Source organism: Haliotis rufescens, unplaced genomic scaffold (genome assembly GCF_023055435.1).
Source record: "Haliotis rufescens isolate VD_foot unplaced genomic scaffold, xgHalRufe1.0.p SCAF_26, whole genome shotgun sequence".
Lineage (NCBI taxonomy): Eukaryota > Metazoa > Mollusca > Gastropoda > Lepetellida > Haliotidae > Haliotis > Haliotis rufescens.
In genome coordinates, this window is record NW_025963957.1 from 7,226,698 (window position 1) to 7,246,089 (window position 19,392).

The 19,392-nt window shown below is 43.5% G+C and overlaps 1 protein-coding gene across 1 annotated transcript; it reads left to right on the forward strand.

Moving 5' to 3' along the window:
* Positions 1-6,201: 6,201 nt before the first annotated feature.
* On the forward strand, positions 6,202-17,229 carry LOC125383718 (ganglioside GM2 activator-like). The gene is made up of 5 exons (XM_048402505.1): positions 6,202-6,361; positions 6,897-7,217; positions 9,144-9,342; positions 16,600-16,777; positions 17,079-17,229. The coding sequence occupies exons 2-5, from the start codon at positions 7,127-7,129 to the stop codon at positions 17,166-17,168; spliced, it is 558 nt and encodes a 185-aa protein (XP_048258462.1). The 5' UTR covers positions 6,202-6,361; positions 6,897-7,126; the 3' UTR covers positions 17,169-17,229.
* Positions 17,230-19,392: the final 2,163 nt, after the last annotated feature.

Sequence of the window (19,392 nt, forward strand, 5' to 3'; positions counted from 1 at the left end):
TGTGATGGGTATGTGTGATGGGTATGGGTGATGGGTATGTGTGATGGGTATGTGTGATTTTTATTTGTGATTGGTATGTGTGTTTGGTGTGTGTGTGATGGGAATGTGTGATGGGTATGTAAGATGTGTGTGCGTGTTATGGGTATGTGTGATGGGTATGTGTGATGGGTATGGGTGATGGGTATGTGTGTTGGGTATCTGTGATGGGTGTGTGTGATTGGTATGGGTGATGGGTATGTGTGTTGGGTATGTGTGATGGGTATGTGTGATTGGTATGGGTGATGGATATGTGTGATGGGTATGTGTGATGGGTATGTGTGATGGGTATGTGTGATGGGTATGGGTGATGGGTATGGGTGATGGGTATGTGTGATGTGTATGTGTGATGGGTATGTGTGATCGGTATGTGTGATCGGTGTGTGTGATGGGTGTGTGATGGGTGTGTGTGATTGGTATGTTTGATGGGTGTGTGTGATGGGTGTGTGATGGGTGTGTGTGATTTGTGTGTGTGGGATGTGAAAGTGTTTGATTGGTATGTGTGATCGGTATGTGTGATGGGTATGTGTGATGGGTGTGTGTGATGGGTTCGTGGGTTGGGTATTTGTGATGGGTATGTGTGATGTGTGTGTGTGATGCGTGTGCGTGATTGGTGTGTGTGATGGGTATGTGTGATGGGTATGTGTGATGGGTATATGTGATGTGTGTGTGTGATGGGTATGTGTGATGGGTATGTGTGATGGGTATGTGTGATGGGTATTTGTGATGCGTGTGTTTGATGGGTGTGTGTGATGGGTGTGTGTGATGGGTATGTGTGATGAGTATATGTGATGGGTATGTGTGATGCGTGTGTGTGATGGGTATGTGTGATGGGCATGAGTGATTGGGATGGGTGATGGGTATGTGTAACGGGTATAAGTAGTGGGTGTATGTGATCGGTATGTTTGACGGGTATGGGTGGGGGGTATGTGTGACGGGTATGTGTGATGGGTTTGTGTGACAGGTATAGGTAGTGGTTGTATGTGATGGGTATGTGTGATGGGTATATGTGATGGGTGTATGTGGTGGGTATGTGTGATGGGGTTGTGTGATGGGTTTTTGTGATGGGGTTATGTGATGGGTGTGTGTGTGTGATTGGTGTGTGTGATGGGTGTATGTAATGCATGTATGTGAAGGGTATGTGTGACGGGGTTGTGTGATGGGGTAACTTGATGGGGGTGTGTGATGGGTGTTTGTGATTGGTATATGTGATGGGTGTATGTGGTGGGTATGCGTGATGGGGTTGTGTGATGGGTATGTGTGATTGGGTTGTGTGATGGGTGTGTGTGTGTGTGATGGGTATGTGTGATGGGTATATGTGATGGGTGTATGTGGTGGGTATGTGTGACGGGGTTACGTGAATGGTGTGTGTGATGGGTGTATGTAATGGGGTATGTGATGGGTATGTGTGAAGGGTATGTCGGACGGGTATGTGTAATGGGTGTATGTGAAGGGTATGTGGGACGGGTGTGTGTAATGGGTGTGTGTGAAGGGTATGTGGGACGGGTGTGTGTAATGGGTGTATGTAGAGGATATGTGGGACGGGTGTGTGTAATGGGTGTGTGTGAAGGGTATTTGGGACTGGTATGTGGGACGGGTATGTGTAATGGGTGTATGTGATGGGTATGTGGAAGGGGTATGTGTAATGGGTGTGTGTGTTGGGTATGTGTTATTGGTGTGTGTGATGGGTGTATGTGATGGGTGTGTGTGATGGGTGTATGTGATGGGTGTATGTGATTTGTGTATGTGAATGGTTTGTGTGACAGGTATAGGTAGTGGTTGTATGTGATGGGTATGTGTGATGGGTATGTGTGATGGGTGTATGTGATGGGTATGTGTGTTGGGTATCTGTGATGGGTGTGTGTGATTGGTATGGGTGATGGGTATGTGTGTTGGGTATGTGTGATGGGTATGTGTGATTGGTATGGGTGATGGATATGTGTGATGGGTATGTGTGATGGGTATGTGTGATGGGTATGGGTGATGGGTATGGGTGATGGGTATGTGTGATGTGTATGTGTGATGGGTATGTGTGATCGGTATGTGTGATCGGTGTGTGTGATGGGTGTGTGATGGGTGTGTGTGATTGGTATGTTTGATGGGTGTGTGTGATGGGTGTGTGATGGGTGTGTGTGATTTGTGTGTGTGGGATGTGAAAGTGTTTGATTGGTATGTGTGATCGGTATGTGTGATGGGTATGTGTGATGGGTGTGTGTGATGGGTTCGTGGGTTGGGTATTTGTGATGGGTATGTGTGATGTGTGTGTGTGATGCGTGTGCGTGATTGGTGTGTGTGATGGGTATGTGTGATGGGTATGTGTGATGGGTATATGTGATGTGTGTGTGTGATGGGTATGTGTGATGGGTATGTGTGATGGGTATGTGTGATGGGTATTTGTGATGCGTGTGTTTGATGTGTGTTAGTGTGATGGGTGTGTGTGATGGGTATGTGTGATGAGTATATGTGATGGGTATGTGTGATGCGTGTGTGTGATGGGTATGTGTGATGGGCATGAGTGATTGGGATGGGTGATGGGTATGTGTAACGGGTATAAGTAGTGGGTGTATGTGATCGGTATGTTTGACGGGTATGGGTGGGGGGTATGTGTGACGGGTATGTGTGATGGGTTTGTGTGACAGGTATAGGTAGTGGTTGTATGTGATGGGTATGTGTGATGGGTATATGTGATGGGTGTATGTGGTGGGTATGTGTGATGGGGTTGTGTGATGGGTTTTTGTGATGGAGTTATGTGATGGGTGTGTGTGTGTGATTGGTGTGTGTGATGGGTGTATGTAATGCATGTATGTGAAGGGTATGTGTGACGGGGTTGTGTGATGGGGTAACTTGATGGGGGTGTGTGATGGGTGTTTGTGATTGGTATATGTGATGGGTGTATGTGGTGGGTATGCGTGATGGGGTTGTGTGATGGGTATGTGTGATTGGGTTGTGTGATGGGTGTGTGTGTGTGTGATGGGTATGTGTGATGGGTATATGTGATGGGTGTATGTGGTGGGTATGTGTGACGGGGTTACGTGAATGGTGTGTGTGATGGGTGTATGTAATGGGGTATGTGATGGGTATGTGTGAAGGGTATGTCGGACGGGTATGTGTAATGGGTGTATGTGAAGGGTATGTGGGACGGGTGTGTGTAATGGGTGTGTGTGAAGGGTATGTGGGACGGGTGTGTGTAATGGGTGTATGTAGAGGATATGTGGGACGGGTGTGTGTAATGGGTGTGTGTGAAGGGTATTTGGGACTGGTATGTGGGACGGGTATGTGTAATGGGTGTATGTGATGGGTATGTGGAAGGGGTATGTGTAATGGGTGTGTGTGTTGGGTATGTGTTATTGGTGTGTGTGATGGGTGTATGTGATGGGTGTGTGTGATGGGTGTATGTGATGGGTGTATGTGATTTGTGTATGTGAATGGTTTGTGTGACAGGTATAGGTAGTGGTTGTATGTGATGGGTATGTGTGATGGGTATGTGTGATGGGTGTATGTGATGGGTGTTTGTGACGGGTGTGTGTGATGTGTGTGTGTGATGGGTGTGTTTGTGACGGGTATAGGTGTTGGGAGTGTGTTACGGGTATTGTTGGTTGGTGTATGTGATGGGTATGTATGATGGGTATGTGTGACGGGTATGGGTGGTTGGTTTATGTGATGGGTGTGTGATGGGTATGGGTCATAGGTATGTGTGATGGGTATGTTCGATGGGTATATGCGATGGGTATGTGTGATGGGTATGTGTGATGGGTATGGATGATAGATATGTGTGATGTGTGTGTGTGTGATGGGTATGGATGATAGGTATGTGTGATGTGTGTGTGTGTGATGGGTATGGATGATAGGTATGTGTGATGTGTGTGTGTGATGGGTATAAGTGATTGATATGTGTGATGGCTATGTATGATGTGTATGGTTTATGTGTTTGTGAGATAGGTATGAGTGATTGGTGTGTATGCGGTATGTGTGATGGTTGTGGTTGATGTGTTTGTGAGATAGGTATGTGTGAAGGGTATGTGTGATGGGTATGTGTGATGGGTATGTGTGATGGGTATGTGTGATGGGTATGTGTGATTGGTATGTGTGATCTGGGTTTGTGATGTGTGTGTGTGTGTGATGTGTGTGTGTGTGTGTGTGATGTGTGTGTGTTATGGGTATGTGTGATGTGTGTTAGTGTGATGTGTGTGTGTGATGGGTATGTGTGACGGGTTAGTGTGATTTGTGTGTGTGACGGGTGTGTGTGACGGGTGTATGTGATGGGTATGTTTGATGGGTGTGTGTGATGTCGGTGTGGTGGGTGTGTGTAATGTGTGTGTGTGATGTGTGTGTGACGAGTATGTGTGATGGGTATGTGTTATGGGTATGTGTGATGGGTGTGTGTGATGTGGGTGTGATGGGTGTGTGTATGATGGGTATGTGTGATGGGTATGTGTGATGGGTGTATGTGGTGTGTGTGTGTGTGATAGGTATGTGTGATAGGTATGTGTGATGGTTGTGAGTGATGGATAAACAAACAAAATTACACAATTTTTCAACATTACGAAATGCCACGCCTGTCCGAAAATGAGCGTCTGCGAGCCATTGGTATGCTTGAAGCAGGATCGAGTCAACGTGATATGCCAATAATCGACAAGACAACTGGATTCGAACAACACACCTACGAAATCGATTCCAGCCAGCAACAGTGACTGCATGAAGCATCCATGGCCTTCGATGAATATCTTCACAAACCGAACGTCGTCGCCTCAGATGTGCAGGGATTGTCGCCAGAAGACCCGCCAGACGTCCCATTTTGACAGGAAACCACCACCAAGCACGTCTACAGTGGTGCAGACAACATCTACGCTGGACGGCCATGCAGTGGGGACAAATTCTATTCACTTACGAGTCTCGTTTTCACCTCAGCCACAGCGATGGACGGATTCGAGTGTACCGACGTCGAGGCGAACGTTACGTCATTCATTTTGTCATGGAAGAAGATCGGTTCGGGGGCGGCAGCGTTATGGTATGGGGTGGGATCACAACAAGACAGAGGACACATTTGATAGTGGTAGAGGGAATTCTCAGTGGACAGCGCTACCGCGATGGGATCATCGGCCCTGTTGTTCTACCGTTTCTGCGTCGTCATGGCCCAGGCATTACCTTTCAACATGACAACGCCCGACCTCATGTTGCTCGACTTGTTCAGGATTCAACAAAACAACGTGAATGTCATCCCCTGGCCGGCTCGCTCCCCTGATCTCTCACCAATCGAGCACATGTGGGATGTGATGGATCGGCGCCTTCGACGTCAACCACGTGTTCCACAGACACTCCATGAACTTCGAAACATGCTCACGCAGATATGGATAGGTATCCCGCAGGACTTTATGCGGAGCCTTGTCCATTCCATGAGACGAAGATATGTTGCTTGCATCGCAACCAGCGGTGTTCATGATTTGTTATATGAAATCACGCATTTTCTGAAGTCAGTATTGCAAATTAAACCATGTGAACACTAACAGGAGTCTTTTAGCTGTTGCAAACCGAAATTGTTTCCGATTTAGTAAAAAACATAACTTTGCATTAAATATTATTCAATGTCACAGGAACTTTTGTTGTTCAGTTTATATGTACAACAATGTTCACGAATAGCTAGGTAGGGGAAACCTTCTTCCACAACAGATGTGTTCACTTGCAGATGTAGGCGGGATTTTCAGAAGCGAATTTTCGCCCATTACGTAATCGTATGTACAGCATCTTATTCAATGTCACAGGAACCTTTGTTCTTCAGTGAACTAATTGCCGGTGTTCATTAAGAAAAGTTGCAAAATAGTTGCAAATGTCGGCAATTACTTATTTATAAAATACCGCCGTGAGAAATAACATTTGCGTTTTGTATGTTTGATTAATGACCTCAGTGCTCTCTTTTGTCTGACTGTGAACACATGATGAAGTGTGTGTAGTGCAGGAGTGTCACATTATATGCCTGCATTAGTCACGTTTATAACATTTCATAGCTGGCGTATTGTTTTATCAGTCGTTGCGTAAATGCACAAATGCTGACGCAATTCTTATCAAGCTATGTCTATGACCTATATGACGGTATGTGCAAACTAACATAAACTGCAGACAGTGTCAAAGTCCATACACAAATAGATCAATACACCAGTCACAGTGTGACATGTGCAGCATGTCTTCACCAACCTCAACCAGTATAACACCGAACAAGGCCAGAGGACCATCTCCACAACACTTCAGCCCAAACCCAAACCGACCAGAATTCGCCTCCTACTGAACCATCCTATCCGATATTGGCAAGATTTCACATCAAATCAGCAGAGTACGTAAACACCAAGCATGTACCGATATTATCTCCACTGGCTCCCATTCCCTCAGGACCATCCTCCACGCTAACGGCCCTCACCCTCCCTAAACAGGCAGTTCCCTGAAGGAGTCATCACTAAGATTAATTGTGACTGCGGTGACATTGTGAAACCTCCCGCCCAGTAGATATCAGCATCACAGAACATATACGTTCAATAGTCAAAGCAGACTAGCAGCAAAAGTTCCCTAGATCCAGTTCAGTTTGGCAAAATCCAAATCCTCTCTACCAAACATCAGAAAGAAACGTCGCTCCATGTTAAAAGAACACCAAATGTTGTACATGTTATCCATAAAGTTGTATGTCTTCTCTGTTCTTATAAATACATGATATAAAATATGTTCAAAATGATGTGCCTTGCCTATAGCAGTTGCATCAATAGTTATGCACCATTTAGGAAACGTACAAACAAAAGTCCTTTTTTCTCTGTGCGTCCATTCACCGTCATCTTTCTGATATAACATAATCCAGGAGACAGTATTTAATCTACCAGGTGTAGAGTCCCAGAGTGGCCGACTGACGTCTCAGGTTTGCAACGAAGGTATTGCAGCCCCTGCAGTGAATGCATATGCTATCTGCAACTTGACAACCAGGGCATCTGTGAACCCGATTCGGCAAACCCCGGTACCTTCCCTATGGTCACGTGGACTCGACCTCGCTATCGGAGTGTATATACAGGTTGCCAGTCAGTGTCTGGCTCTACTCGGTCAGCTAAGGTTTATCATGTTGCTGTTGGTCGTAGCTCTCATCGTTCCTGCCCTGGGGGCCCGCCCAGGATTCACAGACACCGGCACTCTAGAGTGGAGGGACTGTGGTATGTATATTGATCGAGTGAATTAATATTTAATGTCGCAAAGTTAGCAATATAGCGAAGAGAGAACACATTGAACATGCACGGAGGTTCGTTTCGCCTCAGATCAGGTCATAGCTAAGTTAGCACTATATCACCAAAGTCGTAAACGTGCACACTTTCGTACTGTTCTCACACATCAAACTGACACGCTGTGATACAGCTGAAATACTGTTCAAAGTGGCGTTGAAAAACAGCACACGTCACCACTGGGATTGTTCCCAACCAGTGATAAAGATCCCAGTGATTAAAGGATATTTATTTACAATCTTGGACTGCATCATTGACTCTAACAAACAAGTGCTTTTATTACAAAATGTTTAAATCAGAAATAATTATGGAAGATTATTTATCAAAAGTTAATGTTAAAAATTTTCGAACGGCTCTTTCACGTTTTAGATGTTCTTCTCACGACCTTTTAATAGAAACAGGGCGCTATGTAAACATTCCTCGTGAAGATAGAATCTGTAATCTATGTAGTTTAAACTCAGTAGAAGATGAATTTCATTTCTTACTTGTATGTCCAGTGTATTTACACCTTAGAGAAAAATACCTGCAAGCTTATTATTACAGGTACCCTAATATTATTAAATGTGTTACACTGCTGTCAAACACAAAAAGAAGTATCTTACAAAATGTTTCCATGTACATATGTTATGTCTCTTTATACCGACAGAACCTTATGAAAGAATAATCTTAGCTGCTTGGTATTAGGAAACTATTGTGTACATACATTAAGTACATATTTATAGATATTTGTCATCTGAATAAACTACAAACAAAAGAGTTAGAAATGGTATTAAACTATTAGGCTGTCATATGCGGGACGTGATATTACAAATGGTTTAGTATAGTTATATGTATATGAAATGATATGATGTGACATGACATGATGTGATATGATATGATAAGTGTTGTGGTGTGATATGATACATGAGGGGATATGATGCAATATGTTATGTGTTTTATAGAAATTGTGTAAATACTGTTTTTTAGTGTACATATTATATGGCTTGCGGTCTTCCAGTGTTGAATAAATATTGATTGATTGATATGATTTAAATTGGCATGGAATGACATGGCATTATATGGTATGATATGATAAGATATGATGGGACAAGCTATGAAATTGCTAATGTGTTGTGTGATATGACATGTTGAAATGTGATATAATATAGGTGTGATATATGGTACGATGGTATGTATGGTATGTTATGATATGATAATGGTATATGAAATAATACTATATAGTATGATATTATAATAATGATACAATATGAAATGATGTTATAGAATATGTTGTATGATATAACAAGTTGTGATATGGTAAAATAGAAATTATGAAATTACAGGGTATGGTATTGTACTGTATGTGTGAAATTATGTGACTGCGTTGAGATGCGATGTGGAATGACGTGAGGTGATTTGGTGAGATATGTACATAAATTGTATGAAATTGTATAAGTCTTCAAATTGTACTATAGGCCTGTGGCCTCTTCAGTACGTGAAATAAAGATTGATTGAGATTGATAAAGACCCCATAACGGAACATATGTATAAACCCCCTAATATGATTGTGTTGGCACACATATCAGCTGATAACGATACAATTCACGCGACCAAGTGACAACAACTGTATGATATTAAAGTCCGAATCAGTTAAAAATATCCAGATGAAAGATAACGTTTGTATAATCATACTTCCACACAAATGGACATGTCTGAGTCAATCTGAGTCTGTATGCTGCAATGCATGCCTCGATATTTTATGTGGACATGTCTGAGTCTATGTTATTTGTTCAATTTTACATGGAGTTGCCTGTACACCTTACTTTCATGGACCACTTTGTGAACCAAGCCACGTGTATGTAATTTGTATCTTCTTGTCAGGTGTTGGCAGCTCCTGGGTTTCCGTGAATAAGTTCGACATCACGCCCAGCCCCATCAAGCTTCCCGGAGATATGACCGTGACCCTTGAGGGAGCAATCAATCACAATCTCGCTGACCAGGTCACACTGGATGTTATCATGGAGAAGAGCCTGCTCGGGATTTTCACCAATGTTACCTGCGTTAACGATGTTGGCACATGGTAAGTGTTGAGTAAGGTTGATGTTAGTACGTTGAGAGATTGAATCAAGAGATTCAACACTGTTTTGAAAAGTGTTTCAGACAAAAACATGGTGCGCCCAGCACATTCCGGAGCCTAAGGAGACTGTGGAACGTTTGTGTTTGGAATTGGCAGGGCGAATAGATAGCAACAGTGTAACATAGGTAATTAATTACATGCTACGTAATGAGTCCCACAGTCGTCGTCTAGATGTGACAACACCATGTATTGTCGAGCTGAACTGTTTTCAAAATACATGCCAAGGTAGGACGCATATACCACACTCCCAACGCTAGGAGATAACTTGGTATATGATCAACACTCCCGACATCAACATGGTATCGACTGATGTGAAAAGAGCCAGAATCGGCTCGTTTATCCACCCGAGGGGAACTCGACAAGTGACGCTGCACAGAGACAGTGAGTACTCGCCATTCGTGTCCGGGACTGATGTTCATTTCAGACTGCTCATTTGCACTATTGCATTTGCTGTACACCTCTCTGCATCCTTCGCCCTACTCAACCATTTCGAGAAAATAAACTTTGATCGGTTTTTCCCAAAGAAAATAGCTCTTTCTGTGTATCATGTGACGTCACTGCGATGGGCGATGACCCAGTTTTGACAAATTACCACGCTTGGCTTGCACGTGAAAGGTGTCCTGGGTGTCCTGGGGTGTCCCGGGGAATTATCACACACATCATGTTTTGTTCAAACGACGTTTAAACAAACCCGGGACCCATCTCCCAAGAAGAAGTAAGAAATGTTATCTTGTCGGAGCTTCCCGACGTCAAGTCGGAATTAAGTTCACAAATTACAGCTGTAAAACTGCAGTGAACGCAGTTTGCTCTTAATATGGTCAACTTGTGGTGACAGTAACACTAAACAAATCTGATATATTTACGACTTGAAACATTATCATGACATTATGTATACTGACATTGATGCTGTTCTTGATAAAATTGAAACTGTTGTAGAACGTCCACCTAAGATTGATGACGATATGGACAAACTGGAATTATTTAGCATACGTGCTAATATCATTCTCCATGGTGTACCAGAAGCAGAAAGCGAGAAATCGATGGCTTGCAAGGAGAAATGTGGCCATCATCTGACATTATCCGTGGCCATTATCTGACATTATCAGACGACAAAGTTCGAGCCCTAAAAGATAGATCCCGTGCTGAAGGAAAACGGGCTGGGAATTTCAAGTGACTTGACCACACGTCAACGTCAACAAGTCAATGCACTTAAAGACACCGGCTATTTTGGTTACTTTAAGAACGGTAAGCTTGTGACAAAACCTCGAGAAAGTTCGGATAGTACCCCCCGTAGAAGAGAACACAAGAAACACCCCAACACAAGCGAGGCAGGATCACTGAACCTGTAACTGATACATTGTCGAATAGGCAACTTCCATAGGACGATGGCCGATGCCCGGATAATATATCACATGGATGTAATAGATCAGACACCGGTGATACGATCGATTTTATGAGCGCTACTGTGTGTGAAGATAAGAAAGTAACTTTCTTGTGTTGGAACGTAAATGGATTGAGCCCCCAAAAAGATGACTGCGACTTCATCTCTTACCTAAGCAAATTCCAAATAGTGTGTCTTGTAGAAACATTTGAATGATATGTCGGACATTAATTGGTTATGATGACTTCTACAGCCCCGCAATTTTAATTATCTGAGCATGGTCGACTCTCAGGTGGCGTGTGCATATGTATCCAAGTTTTACAGGTTTATAACATCAGATATTGATCGTTTTATATGCATTAACGAAGCAAAACAATTGGGCTCTGTTGACAAATATATAAATTTGACATGCCATATTATAACGATAGTGACTCTAAATGTAACATGGAACTGCTTGATCAGTTCTTATTAAGACCTTTCAGAAATAAGTGATTATTTCACAGCACTGACTAGCATGAGGTTAACGGAATTTCCAGCACTGACCAGTCTGAGGTGAACGTTGTTTTCAGCACTGACTAACAAAAGTGAACGTAGTTTCCAGAACTGACTACTCTGAAGTGAACGTCGTTTTAAGCACTGACTAACATGAGGTGAACAGAGTTTCCAGCACTGACTGACATGAGGTGAACGGAGTTTCCAGAACTGACTGACATGAGGTGAACGGAGTTTCCGACATTGACTGACATGAGGTGAACGGAGTTTTAAGCACTGACTAACATGAGGTGAAAAGAGTTTCCAGCACTGACTGACATGAGGTGAACGGAGTTTCCAACATTGACAAATATGAGGTGAACGGAGCTTTCAGCACTGACTAACATCATGTGAACAGAGTTTCAAGCACTGACTAACATGAGGTTAACGGAGTTTCAAGCACTGACTAACATGAGGTGAACGGAGTTTCAAGCACTGACTGACTTGAGGTGAACAGAGTTTCCAACACTGACTAGCATGAGGTGAACGGAATTTCCAGCACTGACCAGTCTGAGGTGAACGGAGTTTCCAGCACTGACTGACATGAGGTGAACGGAGTTTCAAGCACTGACTAGCATTAGGTTAACGGAATTTCCAGCACTGACCAGTCTGAGGTGAATGGAGTTTCCAGCACTGACTGACATGAGGTGAACGGAGTTTCCAGCACTGACTGACATGAGGTGAACAGTGTTTCCAGAACTGACTGCTCTGAGGTGAACGGAGTTTCAAGCACTGTCTAACATGAGGTGAACAGAGTTTCCAGCACTGACTGACATGAGGTGTACGGAGTTTCCAGCACTGACTGACATGAGGTGAACGGAGTTTCAAGCACTGACTGACATGAGGTGAACGGAATTTTCAGCACTGACTGACATGAGGTGAACAGAGTTTCCAGCACTGACTAACATGAGGTGTACGGAGTTTCCAGCACTGACTGACATGAGGTGAACGGAGTTTCCAGCACTGTGTAACATGAGGTGAACGGAGTTTCCAGCAATGACTAACATGAGGTGAACGGAGTTTTCAGCACTGACTGACATGAGGTGAACAGTGTTTCCAGAACTGACTGCTCTGAGGTGAACGGAGTTTCAAGCACTGTCTAACATGAGGTGAACAGAGTTTCCAGCACTGACTGACATGAGGTGAACGGAGTTTCTAGAACTGACTACTCTGAGGTGAACGGAGTTTCAAGCACTGTCTAACATGCGGTGAACGGAGTTTCAAGCACTGACTGACATGAGGTGAACAGAGTTTCCAGAACTGACTGACATGAGGTGAACGGAGTTTCCACCACTGACTGACGTTAGGTAAACGGAGTATCAAGCACTGACTAACATGAGGTGAACGGAGTTTCAAGCACTGACTGAGATGAGGTGAACGGAGTTTCCAGCACTGACTGACATGAGGTGAACGGAGTTTCAAGCACTGAAAAACATGAGGTGAACAGTTTCCAGAACTGACTACTCTGAGGTAAACGGAGTTTCAAGCACTGTCTAACATGAGGGGAACGGAGTTTTCAGCACTGACTAACATGAGGTGAACGGAGTTTCAAGCACTGACTAACATGAGGTGAACAGAGTTTCCAGCACTGACTGACATGAGGTGAACGGAGTTTCCAACATTGACTGACATGAGGTGAACAGAGTTTCAATCACTGACTAACATGAGGTGAACGGAGTTTCCAGCACTGACTGACATGAGGTGAACAGAGTTTCCAGAACTGACTGACATGAGGTGAACGGAGTTTCAAGCAATGACTGACATGAGGTGAACGGAGTTTCCAGCACTGACTGACATGAGGTGAACGGAGTTTCCAGCACTGACTGACATGAGGTGAACGGAGTTTCAAGCACTGACTAACATGAGGTGAACAGAGTTTCCAGAACTGACTACTCTGAGGTGAACGGAGTTTCAAGCACTGTCTAACATGAGGTGAACAGAGTTTCCAGCACTGACTGACATGAGGTGTACGGAGTTTCAAGCACTGACTGACAAGAGGTGAACGGAGTTTCCAGCACTGACTGACATGAGGTGAACGGAGTTTCAAGCACTGACTAACATGAGGTGAACGGAGTTTCAAACACTGACTGACATTAGGTAAACGGAGTTTCAAGCACTGACTAACATGAGGTGAACGGAATTTCAAGCACTGACTGACAAGAGGTGAACGGAGTTTCCAGCACTGACTGACATGAGGTGAACGGAATTTCAAGCACTGACTGACAAGAGGTGAACGGAGTTTCCAGCACTGACTGACATGAGGTGAACGGAGTTTTCAGCACTGACTAACATGAGGTGAACGGAGTTTCAAGCACTGACTAACATGAGGTGAACAGAGTTTCCAGCACTGACTAACATGAGGTGAACGGAGTTTCCAACATTGACTGACATGAGGTGAACAGAGTTTCAATCACTGACTAACATGAGGTGAACGGAGTTTCCAGCACTGACTGACATGAGGTGAACAGAGTTTCCAGAACTGACTGACATGAGGTGAACGGAGTTTCAAGCAATGACTGACATGAGGTGAACGGAGTTTCAAGCACTGACTGACATGAGGTGAACGGAGTTTCCAGCACTGACTGACATGAGGTGAACAGAGTTTTCAGCACTGACTGACATGAGATGAACGGAGTTTCAAGCACTGACTAACATGAGGTGAACAGAGTTTCCAGAACTGACTACTCTGAGGTGAACGGAGTTTCAAGCACTGTCTAACATGAGGTGAACGGAGTTTGCAGCACTGACTGACATGAGGTGAACAGAGTTTGCAGCACTGACTGACATGAGGTGAACGGAGTTTGCAGCACTGACTGACATGAGGTGAACAGAGTTTGCAGCACTGACTGACATGAGGTGAACGGAGTTTCCAGCACTGACTAACATGAGGTGAACGGAGTTTCCAACATTGACTGACATGAGGTGAACAGAGTTTGCAGCACTGACTGACATGAGGTGAACAGAGTTTCCAGCACTGTCTAACATGAGGTGAACAGAGTTTCCAGCACTGACTGACATGAGGTGTACGGAGTTTCAAGCACTGACTGACAAGAGGTGAACGGAGTTTCCAGCACTGACTGACATGAGGTGAACGGAGTTTCAAGCACTGACTAACATGAGGTGAACGGAGTTTCAAACACTGACTGACATTAGGTAAACGGAGTTTCAAGCACTGACTAACATGAGGTGAACGGAGTTTCAAGCACTGACTGACATGAGGTGAACGGAATTTCAAGCACTGACTGACAAGAGGTGAACGGAGTTTCCAGCACTGACTGACATGAGGTGAACGGAGTTTTCAGCACTGACTAACATGAGGTGAACGGAGTTTCAAGCACTGACTAACATGAGGTGAACAGAGTTTCCAGCACTGACTAACATGAGGTGAACGGAGTTTCCAACATTGACTGACATGAGGTGAACAGAGTTTCAATCACTGACTAACATGAGGTGAACGGAGTTTCCAGCACTGACTGACATGAGGTGAACAGAGTTTCCAGAACTGACTGACATGAGGTGAACGGAGTTTCAAGCAATGACTGACATGAGGTGAACGGAGTTTCAAGCACTGACTGACATGAGGTGAACGGAGTTTTCAGCACTGACTGACATGAGATGAACGGAGTTTCAAGCACTGACTAACATGAGGTGAACAGAGTTTCCAGAACTGACTACTCTGAGGTGAACGGAGTTTCAAGCACTGTCTAACATGAGGTGAACGGAGTTTGCAGCACTGACTGACATGAGGTGAACAGAGTTTGCAGCACTGACTGACATGAGGTGAACGGAGTTTCCAGCACTGACTAACATGAGGTGAACGGAGTTTCCAACATTGACTGACATGAGGTGAACAGAGTTTGCAGCACTGACTGACATGAGGTGAACAGAGTTTCCAGCACTGACTGACATGAGGTGAACAGAGTTTCCAGCACTGACTGACATGAGGTGAACGGAGTTTCAAGCACTGACTGACATGAGGTGAACAGTGTTTGCAGCACTGACCAACATGAGGTGAACAGAGTTTCCAGCACTGACTAACATGAGGTGAACGGAGTTTCCAACATTGACTGACATGAGGTGAACAGAGTTTGCAGCACTGACTGACATGAGGTGAACGGAGTTTCCAACATAGACAAATATGAGGTGAACAGAGATTCCAGCACTGACAAACACGAGGTGAACAGAGTTTCCAGCACTGACTGACATGAGGTGAACGGAGTTTCCAGCACTGACTGACATGAGGTGAACGGAGTTTCGAACATAGACAAATATGAGGTGAACAGAGATTCCAGCACTGACAAACACGAGGTGAACAGAGTTTCCAGCACTGACTGACATGAGGTGAACGGGGTTTCCAGCACTGACTGACATGAGGTGAACGGAGTTTCCAACATAGACAAATATGAGGTGAACAGAGATTCCAGCACTGACAAACACGAGGTGAACAGAGTTTCCAGCACTGACTGACATGAGGTGAACGGAGTTTCCAGCACTGACTGAATGAGGTGAACGGAGTTTCAAGCACTGACTGACATGAGGTGAACGGAGTTTCCAGCACTGACTGACATGAGGTGAACGGAGTTTCAAGCACTGACTGACATGAGGTGAACGGAGTTTCCAGCACTGACTAACATGAGGTGAACGGAGTTTCCAGCACTGACTGACATGAGGTGAACGGAGTTTCCAGCACTGACTAACATGAGGTGAATGGAGTTTTCAGCACTGACCAACATGAGGTGAACGGAGTTTTCAGCACTGACCAACAATCATTGAAGTGTTCCACAGAGTGTCTATATTCTTATTATGATATGTTGCACGTGATCTCCAAACTTTAGACGCTATGAGAGTACACAGCAATAAAGAATAATAACATTCCTACTTTCAACACTAAGTGGCAAGAACTGATGAAGGGATTTTAATGTTTGAGTACACATCTGGTATAAAACAACACCCCATCATGCTGTAACATGAAAATATATTGTTATCGATCATATTATATCCTGGCAACAATGTATAGTATCACAGGTCATGTTTTTTTCTGTAATGAATACCAAAAGTGAAGAAATACAAGCTTATCCTGCAAGAGACAAATGGTGCATGTCGACTCGTGGATCTGTGACGTCACAAGTGATGCGTTCATGACCGTCGGTTCACACATCATACCAATATGTCCGTTTGTGCATCGAACTATCTAATATATCACGAATATAAACATTCCTTATATATTAACCAAAATGTAAGTTATTCGCGTTTCTTTTGTCGATGAGTATATATTGGTTTGCCCACAGCCACTACACCGACCCCTGCCACTTCCTGAACACCTTCAAAAGTCGGGGCACCTGTCCGCCCCAGCTGGTTGCCAACGGCCTCCCCTGCACCTGCCCCTTCAGCCCCGACAAGCTCATCCTGCCCCCGTCCAAGTTCACCGTCACCAACATCAGTGATGCCTGGAAAATCTTGGCTGACGTAAGTAAATACTTTCAACCAAATGATGACTAATTTTAACCAATACAAAGGATCAGTTGCACAGGTGAGAAAAGACACATCTTTTCTTGTCTGTCTGTCTGTGATAAGGGATTGTCGAATCTTGGAAAGACCATTTTGAAATAATATTTGACAATGTGTGCTTGTCAGGGTGTTCTTCTCGTTCAGAGCCAAAGACTGACTACAGTTAAACAAAGCGAATTACCGTTTGATGACGTTTAGTGATCATTATGACCGCTTGGGCATGTATTTGATATATTCCTGTGTTCAATATTTTTTCCAGGGGGAGTACCACGTAAAACTCACCCTGAATGACAAGACCACTCAACAACTTCGTGGTTGTGTTGAGACGTACATCGTAATCGCAGTGTGATACCAAGTCAAATACATATACATGTTTATTTGATGATAGAAAATAAACACAATAAATAATATACATGTTTGTAATAAGATGTGTTTCTGTCTGTCTCTGCAAATTTCAAAAGGAAGAGAATTTATGGATGTCAACTTCTTTATTATGAGGTACACAAGGGTTCGGAGTATTTATTACCCACGTGTTGAAGATACAGGTGGTAAGATACAAAATCCGTTCGTCACACGTGTGTCGTACAAGGTTGACCTTGTTTTATTTGTTTTGATTGGATAACCGTCAACTCTGTCACACCGGGACTACTTTTTTCATTCATAAAAAATCGCGAGACGTCATTCATTTTGCAACAAGGCAGAACTGAAGCAATCTCATGTGAGCGAGGGATATTAACAAAAACTTTATTAAACCAAACAAGATTTAACGTAGAAAGGATAAGCGTGGTGAAATGAAGTCAGTTTAAATTATCTTGACAGATATCCAGACTTACTTGTAATGATCCGGTTGTGCCATCAAGTCCTCTTCGAAGCCTATTTTGTGGTACTGTTTTGGGAGTTGTTTGTTCACGACTGCACGACCAGATCACTCAAGGTGAACATTTCCGATACAAATCATTCGAATACTCCGTAGAAGTGTGCCTGATTCTGATTATGTCGCCCCAAATATCTGAAAGGTGAACAATAACATTCCCTATCTCTCGCGTAAAACGCTGAGTAGATCACGGTTGTCTTTTCTTATTCCGGTGGTGACCTTGCCCTTCGTTCGAAGCTGTCACTGACATGCAAGCAGACTTGAGCGTGTTGATTTTCACGTCTTCAGTAAAGGGTGGTACAGTCATGCATGGTTTTGGCGAACACTCTGATGTCCCTCTTCAAAAATGGTACGGACATGATATAAATTCAGCTGATAGATCAAGGAAACCGCACCATTTTGAATGCACAGACGGGATCCCGGCAGTGCGAGTGACCAGCTGTTGGTCCGATATTCAAAGCGCGGCGCTTATGTGACTTTTCAAATGATCTTATAGGTGTTCTGCGTACTAACAACATGGCGCTTAAATTCTCATAAGTTGAAGAAATTCTTCCAAAAGGATCTTGAACGTCGGTGCTGTTTGAAAATACATCTGCAGGCGCATGTTGTTAATACGTATGCATAGGAATGTAAGCAATGCCCATATTTGGGCATATGTCAATATTCATGCGCAACCAGATTTTGCAACCGGTTTCAGTTTGGTCTGTCAACGAACAAAAGTTGTTATGTATTTACACTTACATACATATTTAACGTGGGTAATAAATAAAATACCACACGCATTCTCATTAGATACCATTTTTACGAAACTCGTGAACTTTCTATCTTATCTGACCTCGCTTTCGCTCGGTCAGATACCATAGAAAGTCCACTCGTTTCGTAAAAATGGTGTCTAACGAGAATGAGTGTCGTATTCTCTATCTATTCACTCCTTTATCGCGTGAATAAATGCGATGAGGTAGAAAACATTATATATAAAGTAATAAGATTACGAAGGTGGAAACTCAACAAGGGAAGCCAACAGATATTCGGTGCTGATAGGTGATGGACAAATGGAAGCCAATACTTTACTTATCACTGATCGGTAACAGGCAATGGACAATGGGCAAGCGGGAGTCTTGGAGTAATTAGCGCTGATGGGAAATAGAATTGAAATCACAATGGACAAATGGAAGACAGCTGGATAATAAGTACCGACAATGATCAACGCAATAAATCCCAAGCACGGGGTAGATAATCACCTATCAGCGCCAATTATCTTTTGGCTTCCCTTAAGTTTCCACAATATGATAGAAGCGATGTAAACAACTTTTGACCAGAGAATTCGAAATAAAATAAATCTGGATTTGGCAACTGAAAGCCAATAACAATTTGCTTATATGTTGTCCACATTATTACATAGTGACACAAATATAATTTCATTCTAGATTCTACAAACAAAGTTATCAACTTAAAGTATATTGGCAGTGTTTGTTTATGGGTATATGCATGTTGTGAATAGTGGAATTACACATCAGGAGAAGTCTTAACACTTAACACTTAACACTTAACACTTAACACTTAACATCACAATCCCAAACATTCCCCTCATCTTCAGCACCAATTCAATTAGGAGATTAGGAGATTCCTGGGACGAGGTTTCTTTACGGGTGATATACATACCTCTATCATTCAATTTTTCTTCAATGGGTTCAGCAAT